The sequence below is a fragment of the Miscanthus floridulus genome, chromosome 2, assembly GCF_019320115.1.
Source record: "Miscanthus floridulus cultivar M001 chromosome 2, ASM1932011v1, whole genome shotgun sequence".
Classification (NCBI taxonomy): Eukaryota; Viridiplantae; Streptophyta; class Magnoliopsida; order Poales; family Poaceae; genus Miscanthus; species Miscanthus floridulus.
In genome coordinates this window covers 20,717,627-20,729,787 of record NC_089581.1, presented here as the reverse complement: position 1 = coordinate 20,729,787, position 12,161 = coordinate 20,717,627, and the positions used below count along the sequence as shown (strand labels likewise).

General features: G+C 56.1%; 1 protein-coding gene across 1 annotated transcript; it reads left to right on the top strand.

Annotated features, from left to right (window-relative positions):
* The first annotated feature begins 7,487 nt into the window (after positions 1 to 7,487).
* LOC136536192 (uncharacterized) lies at positions 7,488 to 7,814 on the top strand. Its single transcript, XM_066528568.1, has one exon. The coding sequence runs from the start codon at positions 7,488 to 7,490 to the stop codon at positions 7,812 to 7,814; it is 327 nt and encodes a 108-aa protein (XP_066384665.1).
* Positions 7,815 to 12,161: the final 4,347 nt, after the last annotated feature.

Sequence of the window (12,161 nt, the reverse complement as noted above, 5' to 3'; positions counted from 1 at the left end):
CAGGCGACCGGACGCTAGACAGCGTCCGGTCAGTGTTTTGCCGGCTCAATGGTTGGGACGACCGGACACGTCCGGTCAGGACGATTCAGCGTCCGGTCAGTAGCAGTTTCGTGGGAATTCGACCCCAACGGCTACTTTCTCAGTGGGCCTTATAAATAGACCCCCAACCGGCCATTTGAGGAGTGTGGAGCTGAGGAAACATACCAAGGGTGTTGATACACCATTTTAGTGATCTCCACTTGCATAGTGCTTAGTGTTTTATTAGGTGATTAGCATAAGTGCTTTGCGAAGTGCTTAGGTTGATTAGACCACCGCTTATGCGCTTACTCTAGGTGTTTGCCTAGTGTTTAGTGAGGTTTATACACCTCTTGCCACCCCGTGCTTGCGAGCACAAGTGTTGTACATCGGAGGGGCTTGAAGTCTTGCGAGATCACACCAACCGTGTTTGTGGTGTGGCCGCCACTGTGTACTGGAGGGAACAAGGCCCGCGGCATTTTGGCCGGAAGCTTGATAGTGAAGACGGCGGGGAGCATCCGGGAAAGGCTTGCCGAGAGGCACATTGGAGACCCACTTGCGCGTGGGGAAGGCCCGAGGCTATCCACGGAGTTACCCGATCAGGAGCTTGGCCCTTGTGAGGGATTCCTTGCGAGGGGCTCCAACGAGGACTAGGGAGAAGCTTGCGCGCTTCTCGATACCTCGGTAAAAATACCAGAGTCGTCGACGGGAGTTTGCATATCTCTACCTTGCTTTTTAGCTTCCGCATTTACATTGATTACTTTATTAAGTTTGCGGTAGAGATAGCAATACACTAGCAAAACCTTAGTTGCACATCTAGATAGTTTATCTTTTGCATAGGTTTTTGCTACGGTAAGAAAAAGAGGCCATATTTGGAGTTAGGGTTGTAAGTTGCCTAATTCACCCCCCCTCTTAGGTGTCATGGTCCCTTCAAATGGTATCAGAGCCGGTTGGCTCATATTTGGACCTTTGGCTTAACCGCCGTTGAGCCGACGCTATTATATAGTGGTTGGGATGGATACCGCTAGGCCTCCTTAATTTGATGGCACTAACTTCCTCTACTATAAGGCTAGAATGGCTTGCCACCTTGAGGTGGTTGATTTAGGTGTATGGAGAGTCACTCGTGACGGGATGAAACCCATTAAGAATCCCAAAAAGCCCACAAAGAGTGACAAAAAAGAAATGCATTTTAATGCTAGAGCTAAGAATTGCTTGTTTGAATCATTTAGCATGGATGTGTTTAACCAAGTGTTCACCTTAAATACGGCACATGAAATTTGGTTAAAACTCCAAGAGCTCCATGATAGCACAAGTAATGTCCATGAGCAAAAACATTGTCTAGCTAAGCAAAACTATGATTCCTTTGCTATGAATGATGATGAGCTTGTTCGCGATATGTATTCTCGATTGAATCTAATTATCAATGAGCTCCATTTAATATGATTATTAAAGCTAGATGATGCGAACATCATGAGGAAGATCATCTCCGTTCTACCACAAAAGAAATATGCAAGCATCATCACCATTCTTTACAACATGGAGAACTTGAGCACCATGACCCTGGGCATTGTCATTGGCAAGCTAGTGGCATTTGAAATGTCACATAAGATGGGTCAAGGAGAAGCATCTTCATCAAGCAAAGGCAAAGCTCTCGCTTGTAGCGAGAAGAAAAAGATGAAGGGCAAGAAAGTTGAGTCAAGCTCAAGCTCAAGCTCCTCAAGTGAAGAAGAAGAAGATGAGGATGATGATGATGATGAACAAGAATCAAGTGATGATGATCAATCTTCCTCCTCTACCTCCGACCTTGATGAAGAATCAATCAAACTTATCAAAAAGGTGGAGAAGATGATTGTAAGGCTCAATGTCAAGGGTGTGCCCATCCAAATTCAAGACCTCGTTTTCACTAATAAAAGAAATGAGCAAAGAAAGAGAGGATGCTATGGATGCGGCGAGTTGGGGCACTTTGTGGAAGTTTGTCCAAACAAGCCCACACCCAAGGCAAAGAAGAAGGCATGCAAGAACAAAGCCCTCACATCAATAAGGTAATGGGATGATTCTTCAAGTGAAGAAGATCATCACAAGAGGCGAGGGCGTAAGCACTCATCATCAAGCTCTTCTCGTGTGTGCCTTATGGCACGAGGTAATGAAAGCTCATCCTCTAGTGAGAACGATAGTGATGATGATTTGCCTTCTTATAATACAATTGTGCAACAAAATCATAAATATGCTAAAGTTTGCACTAGTCAACAAAAGAAGCTCAAAATTTTAAAAGAAGAGCTAGGTAGTTCACAAAAGGCATACAAAACCTTACTTGAACAATATGAGAACTTTGCTAATCTCAATGTTGAACTATCTACTAAAATTGAGAAACTTGAGACTAGTGCAACAACAAATGCATGCACACTCAATGATGAGCAACTCTTAAAGAAAAATGAAAAATTAAAAGAAAAGTTAGCTAGCTCACAAGAAGCATATAATAGTTTGCTTGCTAAAATGGAAACCATGTGCAAACATTGTGATGAGCTAACTAATAAAGTTGCTAATCTTGAAGCCGTTCACACAACCCCCACCATGGCATCTAAAAAGAAAAGTTCTATCTTTAACATGTCTAAAAAGGATGCATCTACTTCTTGTAATGATTTATGTTTAGACTCATCTTTGTGTAACCAAGTTTGTGCTGAGAAAGTTATTGTAGATACATGCAAACAAGAGGTTGCAAAGGAGAATGAGCAACTCAAGCAAGAAGTAGCTCACCTCACCAAGGACTTGACTCAAGTAAAAGGCAAGGCGAAGCAAACCCAACTTCATCAAGATAACACCATCAAGGGAGTGAAGAAGCTTGATGAAGAACAAACCGTGGTTTGTTACGTGTGCCACAAGGAAGGTCACAAGTCCTATGAGTGCAAGGTGAAGAATGGGGGAGGAGCAAAGAAGGAGAAAAAGCAAACAAGCAAGCTCTCCAACACCTACACCAACAAGGTGGACAAGAAGGCCTCCACACCTTATCTCTTGAAGAAGAAGAAAAATGACAAGGTGGTGGCCATCAAGGTGAACAAGCAAGCCAACAATGGGGTCAAACGCTTTTGGGTGCCAAAGGAAATCATGTCCAACATGAAGAGCACTAAGAAGGTTTGGATCCCAAAAGGGAAGTGAGAAGTCCGTCGGACTTTGGGGAATTTGGAGACTTGGCAAAGTATGGGTGCATTTCATGGGGTGCATCATGATGGAAAAAGTCATTGCCAAGTAGGTTAGTGAATACTATGTGTCGGATACCAGAAAAAGGGGTACCCCAAGCAAAAACCAAAAAACTGCTTAGGCCCTAAAAACAAGAACCAATAAGACAAACGAGGTCTCAGAAGAAGTACCGATTCTCCGATTCGCCCGAGGCCCCCTCGCCGAGGTCTCAGAAGAAGTACCGATTCTCCGATTCGCCCGAGGCCCCCTCGCCGAGGCCTTAGAAGAAGTACCGATTCTCCGATTTGCCCGAGGCCCCCTCGCCGAGGTCTGCGATTCTCCGATTCGCGCGAGACCGGCTCGCCACCAGCCCCGCGACCACCGCTTTGACTAGACTACTCTGGCTGGACATCACATCCAATCAAGGTGCTCAACCACTCCGACAACCACACGACGGCATAGTACAGCGAAGTGGCAGACCCGACGTCAGTCATGTCAGCGCCCTGCCATCCACGACGGGACTGTGCAGGGGTTACCGGCTACTGTGCTGCCTGAACTCCTGCACCAAGGACGAACATGACGTGGGGAGTCAGAACTGGGTTCCTGTGACCTCGGGACCAGCGGACCGACCGCTCCGCCTCGCTCGAGACCCCCGATAGGCCTCGGATGAACTGACCGAGTTCCGCCTCGCCCGAGACTCCCGGTAGGGCCTCGGGCGAACTGGCCATGCTCCGCCTCGCCTGAGGCCGGGCTCATCCCGCAACCTCATCGCCTCCGCCTCAAAAGTCGCTCTGGCAGGCTGTCGCATCCAATTAATGCGCCCAACTGCACCCACTACGTAAGCCATGATCGGTAGTGCGCCGCGACAGGAGCGATGGGACAATGGTCAAATCGCCTTTTTACCATCCCTTACTGACAATATAGGGTACCGTATCCTATAGACGCACGTTCCACACTGTTCCACCTAAATCAACTACGACGATGGCCGCCAAGACCCCGCATTGCCACCTGCAAAGGCCTCGGCACAGCAGGCCTCGGCATAGCAGGCCTCAGCACAGCGGGTCTCGGCCTCAGCACAGCGGGTCTCGGCCTCAGCACAGCAGGTCTCGGCACAACCGACTACAGCAGCCACCAGGCCTCGGCGCTTCACCAAGTCAACAAATGTACAGGAGCGCAGCATGTCGCCGGCCTTGGAGACCATACCGACTAGACACCGACGGGAACTCCCACGACGCCACGCTGCTCCAGGGAGAAGAATACGTCAGCAAATAATAAGCCTTCTCATGTACTTCTGGCTTCCTCCTTGTTGCTATAAAAGGAGGTAGCCGGTACCATTTCTAGGGGAGGAAAAGGGGAACAACCCACACGGACAATGTGCCTCACCCTGTAACCTGCATTTCTCTCCGCAGAGACTTGGGATGAACTCCCTCTCTCGCTTAGCTTGTAACCCCCTGCCATGAGCACCCCAGTGCAAGGAATACAAGAACACCCCCTCAGACTGGACGTAGGGCATTCACTGCCTGAACCAGTATAATCCTTGTGTCTCTTTGCATCACCATCCAGAATAAGGAGCACGCAGCATGAATTCACTCATCGGTTGAGGGACCCCCGGTTCCAAAACACCGACAGTTGGCGCACCAGGTAGGGGCCTCTGCGTGTCAGCTTCGTCATCCTAACAAATTTCGGATGGCAGACCCTATTCAACCACTACGTCTCGGCGCGATAGTTTGGTTTGGGAGCCTAGAGTTCATTTCTCTAGGACATGAGTACGATATGGTACTCCTCCCACCCAGAGCCTCATCGACCGACGACGACGCCACGCACCAGCAGCCCGCGCGCAGGCGGCGCTCGGGCCAACGCTCCCGCCGCAACCGACAAGCACGGCGCGCGCGGGACCGCCTCAACATCACGCAAGATCAGGGCGACGCTCCGCGCACCGCTGGTTTCCCCCACCCGGCTGTCGGTACAGAGTCCCTGGCTGGGGACCTGTCCGGCTTAAGTCTGGGCGAAAGGGAGACACCGGCAGCACGCAGCAACGCCCCGTCGGCAAGCTCGGCCCCGCCACCTCCTGAGGAACCGACTCCGGCAGAGCTGAACCCGGCGGTGGCCCCATCTCTGTACCCCTTCGGGTTGAGAAATGCCGCCGCCACCTATGCTCTCGCCTACGCCTCCACTCACGCGGAGCCTTCGGAGCCCTCGGGAGGCCAACGTTTCGCCCTTGACTTCTCCACCGGAACTTCGGCCTACACCCACGCTGAGTCCTCAGAAGAGGACGAGGTGTGGGCCGGAGCAGACTTCTCAGGCCTCTGCGACCCTGAAGCCATGCGTCGCTTCATGGCCACAAGCGACTATTGCTTCGGTTACTCCGACTCCGAGGACGAGGGCAATTACAATCCCACTCGCGAGTGCTTCCACGTCGGGCTCGGGATGCTAAGAGCTGGTGATGAGGATGCAGAGGCAGGCAACCGTTCCCCCCCATGCGAGGGGGGAGGTGGCGCAACATCTCCGCACATCGGATCCCCGGTAGCACGGAATGAGAACCCCGTCCCCGAGGGACTCCAATGCCTTGACCTGGAGCAGCTCCGTGAGCTTCAGGCCAAGGTCGAACAAGACCGGCTCCTTCTGCGGCAGCTCCGAGAGACACTCGAGCGAGAGCAGCGGGGGTACGGTGACGGCGGAGCATCCCAGCTAAGGGCTCGCGACGTCTACCACCGCATCAACAACGACAAGGGGGTGCGCTACCCCCCACCTTCAATCGCGCTGGCCAGAACATTACCGTAGTGGCGATGCTGATCTGAACAATGCCTGAGCCATCAACCACCGAGGGGCAGCGAGTCCACGGCGCGCTCCGAGGCCTTCTCGAGACCGCCGCAGTACAACAGGCCGAAAGCTCCACGTCTCGACGGCGCGGAGACGCCTCAAGACAGCCCTCAGTACACGACCGCCTCAGGGCCCCCTCGGTGGACGATCGCCTTCGGTCCCCCTCGGTGCACGATCGCCTCAGGGCACCCTCGGTGCACGACCGCCTCGGCGAACGGCGCGAGGCGCAAGGCGACCACGACGTGGTCATAGGACGACGGCGCCAAGACCGTGATGGGGCTGCCCGAGGTTACCAAACGCACCGGGGCAGCCGCTACGACAGCGACGAGGACCGTAGTCCTTCTCCGGGACCACCCAGCCCTCGAGTCTTCAGCAAGGCTATCCGCAGCGCCCAGTTCCTGGCCCAGTTTCGACAACCGGCCAACCTCTCGAAATACAGCGGCGAGACCAACCCCGAGCTGTGGCTGGCCGACTACCGCCTGGCATGTTAGCTAGGTGGTGTGGATGATGACCTGCTCATCATCCGCAACCTGCCTTTGTTCCTGTCAGACTCAGCGCGAGCCTGGCTCGAACACCTTTCCCCCATGCAGATCCACGACTGGCGAGACTTGGTAAAGGTCTTCGTTGGGAATTTCCAGGGCACGTACGCATGTCCAGGGAACTCCTGGGACCTCAAGAGTTGTCGCCAAAAGCCAGATGAGTCTCTCCGAGACTTTATCCGGCGATTCTCCAAACAATGCACCGAGCTGCCTAGCGTCGGCAACTCGGAGATCGTCCAGGCGTTCCTCTCTGGCACCACCTGCCGAGACTTGGTTCAGGAGTTAGGCCGGAGCGTGCCAACCACGGCATCAGCACTCCTCGACATCGCGACCAGTTTTGCCTCAGGCGAAGAGGCCATTGGGGCCATCTTCCCCAACAACAAAGGGAAGCGGAGCGACGAGATCCCCGAGGCCTCGACATCCCGCCCCGCCCTGAAAAAGAAAAAGGGTCGTCAGGGGAAGCAGGAGGTCCTCGAGGCCGGCCTCGTCACGGCCGCGGACCGCAAGAACACCCGAGGCCTAGGGCTCTTCGACAACATGCTCAAGAAACCCTGCCCTTACCATCAGGGCCCAGTGAAGCACACCCTCGAGGAGTGCACCATGCTTCGGCGTTACTACGCCAAGCTCGGACTCCCCAACGACGATGTCAAGAGAAGGGGTGCGGACGACAAGGGCAACGACAAGGACGACGGATTCCCCGAGGTACACAATGTCTTCATGATTTTTGGCGGTCCCTCAGCGTGCCTCACGACGCGCCAACGAAAGAAGGAGCGCCGAGAGGTCTTCTCGGTCAAGGTGGCCACTCCCCAGTACCTCAACTGGTCTCGCGAAGCAATCACCTTTGACCGGGACGACCATCCTGATCACGTCCCAAACCCCGGGCGGTACCCGCTCGTCGTCGACCCGATCATTGGGAACACCTGACTCTCCAAGGTGCTCATGGACGGAGGCAGCGGCCTCAACATCCTCTACGCTAACACCCTGGAGCTCCTAGAGCTCGACCGGTCACAACTCCGGGGCGATGCCGTGCCCTTCCACGGCATCGTTCCGGGGATGCGCACGTGGCCCCTTGGGCGTATCAACCTGGCCGTCTATTTTGGCTCCCCCTCCAACTACCACAAGGAGGTCCTTACCTTCGATGTGGTTGGGTTCAGGGGGACCTACCATGCCATCCTGGGACGTCCATGTTACGCCAAATTCATGGCGATCCCCAACTACACCTACCTTAAGCTCAAGATGCTGGGCACATTTGGAGCCGAGACCTGAAGGTGGGTGACCTGGTGTTGAAGCTGAGGCAGAGCAGTAAGGGTCGTCACAAGCTGACCCCGCCATGGGAAGGGCCGTACATCGTCGCCCAAGTACTGAAGCCCGGAACCTACAAGCTGGCCAACGAGAAGGGCGAAATCTTAACCAACGCTTGGAACATAGAACAGCTATGTCGTTTCTACCCTTAAATTTCCAAACGTTGTTTACATTGTTTCTCGAAATACAATAAAGAAGCATTCTTAGTTGTTATAATGTTTCGAGGAGCCCCCTTATAGACGAGTCAATTGTATAGAACCTAAGGACCGTATGATCGTCTCAAGGGCGAAAAGGCCGGCCGAGCTGTGAAAATGGCCTACGCCTCCGGGCTACGGCAGCTCCCTCACCACCTTTTCACCCAAAGGACAGCGTAGGCTCCGAGGAAGTTCTATGCAGAGAGCTTGTCTATCAATAGGGGCTCGACGTCACAATAGCGCTATAAGGGAGACTCGGCTCTGCCTCTGCAAAGCCGAGCCTCCCTCGGGGGCTAAAAAGGGGGAACCCCCTAAGTCCCGAACACCGTTTGTTAATGGTCTCTCAAAAAAATTCTACGCCAAACTCTCTCGTGCTCCGACGGGACCTTCACAAGAAACCCAAAGACCAAAGGCTTGTCTCGAGGCCAAAGGGCCGGTCGGGTCATGAGAACGGCCTACGCCTCTAAGCTACGGCAGCTCCCTCACCACCCTTTGCCAAAGGACGGCTTAGGTTCCGAGGAATTTCTTTACGGGTTCCCAAGATCGAGACAGAGGGCACAGGCTCGGAAGTAGAACAGAAAACGGTTAAAAGACGCACATACGCAAATACTTTAAAGGCCTCGACGGCCACAAAAACATCATGGTATGGCAACTAACTCAATCCAGTTACATGGCCCCTTTTGGCCCAGGTCAAATCTCAAGGATCGGCGGCCGGCGCGGGAGGGACCACCTCTTCTTCAAATAGACCGGCCAGCGCTGTACCAGGTGCCTCGGCCGCCTCCAACAGCTTCACGACCTCTGCATCAGCCTCCTCGTCATCTTCTGGCAGCACGTAGCCATCGCTGACAGCCTCAAGGTTGATGGCGTAGTGCGAGGAGACGATGGCCAGGGCGCGCTTGACACCCGTGTGCAACGCCCCCCGGAGCCTCTCGTGGACGCGGCCACACAACGCAATCAGGCGGCTCCTAAGGGAGCTGGCTGATTGGACCCCCTCGACGTCCAGGGCCTCGCAGGCGGTACGGACAGCGCTGCGCAGCGCCTCGTGCTCCCGGACCTCAACATCCAGCGCCGCTTGCGCTGCGACGGAGGCCTCAGCCGCCTGGGAGGCCTCTTTCTCCAGATCTACGTCGCGACGAGGGGTCAGGAGTCAAACGCGAACCAGAACAAAAAGAACAAGGAGCACGGTTCAGCGGAACTTACCCTTGGCCTTGCTCTTCCAGTCTAAGGCCTCGACCCAAGAGGCCTCGGCCACCTTGGTAGCCTCTGCCAAGGCGACTTTCGTCAGCTGATGCTCGCTCTGCTCCGCACCCAGCTGCCCGGCTGTGGCCTTGGCAGAGGCCGTCGCTTCTTGGGCCCAAGACCTGAAGGAGTTTCGCTCCTCCTCCAGTTCCTTGATCTTCGCCACCAGAGGGGCAGACTGCTCCTTAGCCATGGCCAACTCGGCCTGAATGTCAGCACAACGAAGGCGGAGGTCCTCCACTTCCGCACTCCGCGCCGACAAAAGCCCCTGGGCATCGGCAAGCAGGCCCTTCTGCCACCGGAGCTGGTCCCAGATATCCCTCTCCCTTCGTAGGAGCACCGATTTCCCAAGGGATCGGGTCTCGAGCTCCTAAAGAGGCAAAACAAAAAACGCATGTCAAACACTGCAAGAGGGCTCAGAGAGAAAACAACGCGGTGTGAGAGAGGAAAGTACTTACCTAGGTGACACTGGGCAAGTCCCCTTCCATAATAGTCATCGCTGTCTGCAGCGACTTCACTGCCAGTTGGTGGTACTACTCGAGGGTATCCCATCGCCCCCCCTCTGCGATATCTTCAAGGGCGAACACGGGCTCCCCCTCAGGGTCAGCCCGGTTCCGCTAGAAAACACGTGGGAAATTCCACCCACAGGGCTCGGGCCGTAGCCGGACAAGGGTCGAACTCCCCTCGGCGGGATCTGGGACTGGCTACTCCGCGGTACTGGCCGCCTCGACGTCCGCCACCTCCTTCCCATGGGAGGAATCATCAGACGAGATTGTTTGAACCAGGGGCAGCGCCAAAACTTGCTCCGTCTCCATCTCCATCGCCTCGGCCTTGACGGACTCGGGGGCTCTGGCCTCCGCCATCTCTACCTCGGTGGCCCCGGCGTCCACCGCCCTGACTTTGGAGGTCTTGGGGGCTCCGGCCTCACCCTCAATGGCCTCGACAATGGTGGACGCCCCAGCCTCACTCGCCCCAAGACCCACGACATCGCGGGGCATGGGCTCCTCCTCCTCCACTCACTCCGCGGCGGCCTCGGCACCCTTTTCCTGGGCAGCCACCTCCTCCGAAACGGCCCCGCCAGACGCCGCGCCATGCTGCACGCTAGCCTGCGCCTCCGCTGCCTGATGGGTGGAGGAGCTAACGTTCACCTTGAGCGCCTTACGGGGCGCCAAGGTAGGATCTTCCACCAGATGCTTCTGGCTGGAAGCAAAGACACTCCCAAGGTCAGCATGCTACCAAGGGGCAAACAAGAAGTACTACGGACTCCGCCAGAAAAAGACGATTACCGCGAACGGGGATGCAGCCACTTCGGCACCGCCAGTCTCCTCTGCAATGGCAGCGGTGGCAGCGGCAGCACGACCTCTGTGTCCACCGGTGCCAGCTGGCCTCCGCCGGACCCCGGCACCTCCTCGACCCTTCGTGGAGACAGTGGGGTCGCCCCCACCGTCGCTCGCTCCACCTCCACCGTCGAGCCCATCGGGCTAACGGCACGCTCCTCCGACACCCGCGCCTCGGGCATGTCGGCCTCGGCCCCGGGACGGGCCGCCACCGGCCCCGGGACACCTCCTCCTAGGAGCATCAGGCTCCTTGCCGGCGCCCCAGGCACCATCTCCCTAATGTCGGGAAGGTGTTCTAGGCAAGCCGTCCCCTCCTCGCGCCCGCCGCCGTCGCCTGAAGAATCCGACACCGACGACGAGGGAGACGGCTCCAACGGGAGACCGTCGAGCTTCTGACGCCGGCGACGGGCGTCCAGCTTTTCGCGTGCAAGGAGCTTCTTCGTGCGCTTCGCCTCCTTGGCATCTTTCTTCTTCTTCTCCTCCTCGGCGCGCGCCCTATTCACGGCTCGCCGCCGGGCGTCCTCGGGAACGGGCGGCGGGGAGTCTCGCACGTCTCTTATCCCCTGTGGGAACGACGAAGTAAGACAATAGACAAAAAAGGCGAAAAACAAGAAGGCCACAAAAGCCTCAGCAACATCCAACTTACCAGTGAAATGTGCCCCCGCGACGGGCGCATCGGGAACGGCATCAAATCGCCAATCTTCGGCTTCCCGTCTACCGCCTCTCTCACCCGACGCAGGGTCTCGTCGTCGGTAAGGGCGAAGGCGGACATCTTGATACCGGCGATCGGATCGCTCGGCGTCATCTCGAGTAGCCGCCGCCGCCGAGCCATCAGCGGCAGCACCCTCCGGCGGTGAAAAGCCGCCACGACAACGGCCGCCGAAAGGCTGCGGTCACGCAGCTTCCCCAAGGCCCTCAAGAGCGGTTCCAGCCTAGGCTGATCGACCTTGATGACGCCGTATCCCCATTTCTCTGGCTGACTCTCTACAACCCTCCTGGTATAAGGGGGAAGTCCTCCGTCGTCGTTGCGGAGGTAGAACCAGCTGTCATACCAATGACGGTTGGACGATGACAACTGGGCCAGGACGTAGAGGGACTACCGGTCTTGGTGCACCTGAAGAGTGCAGCCACCGGCTCTTAGCACCTTCCGAGCCCCCTTCGTTCCCCCCGGCTTGGTGGTGAACGTCGCTCGGAACAAGTGGAGCCACAGCTCCCAGTGGGGAGCGATCCCCAAGTACCCCTCGTAGATGGCAACGAAGATGGCCGCCTGCGCGATGGAGTTGGGGCTGAAGTTGTGAAGCTCCATGCCATAGTAGTGTAGGAGCGCCCGCATGAACTGATCCACCGGCAACCCGAGGCCTCGCTCGTGGAAGACGACGAAGCTCACGACGTAGCCGTCATGCGGCCTCGGCTCTGACTCGTTCCCCGAAGCGATCCACTCCGGCTTGTCGGGGTCGGTGATCGGGCGAAGGAGACCGGCCTCCACGAGCGACTGCAGCTTCTCCTCGGTGACGTCAGACCGCTCCCAGGGATCCACCGGG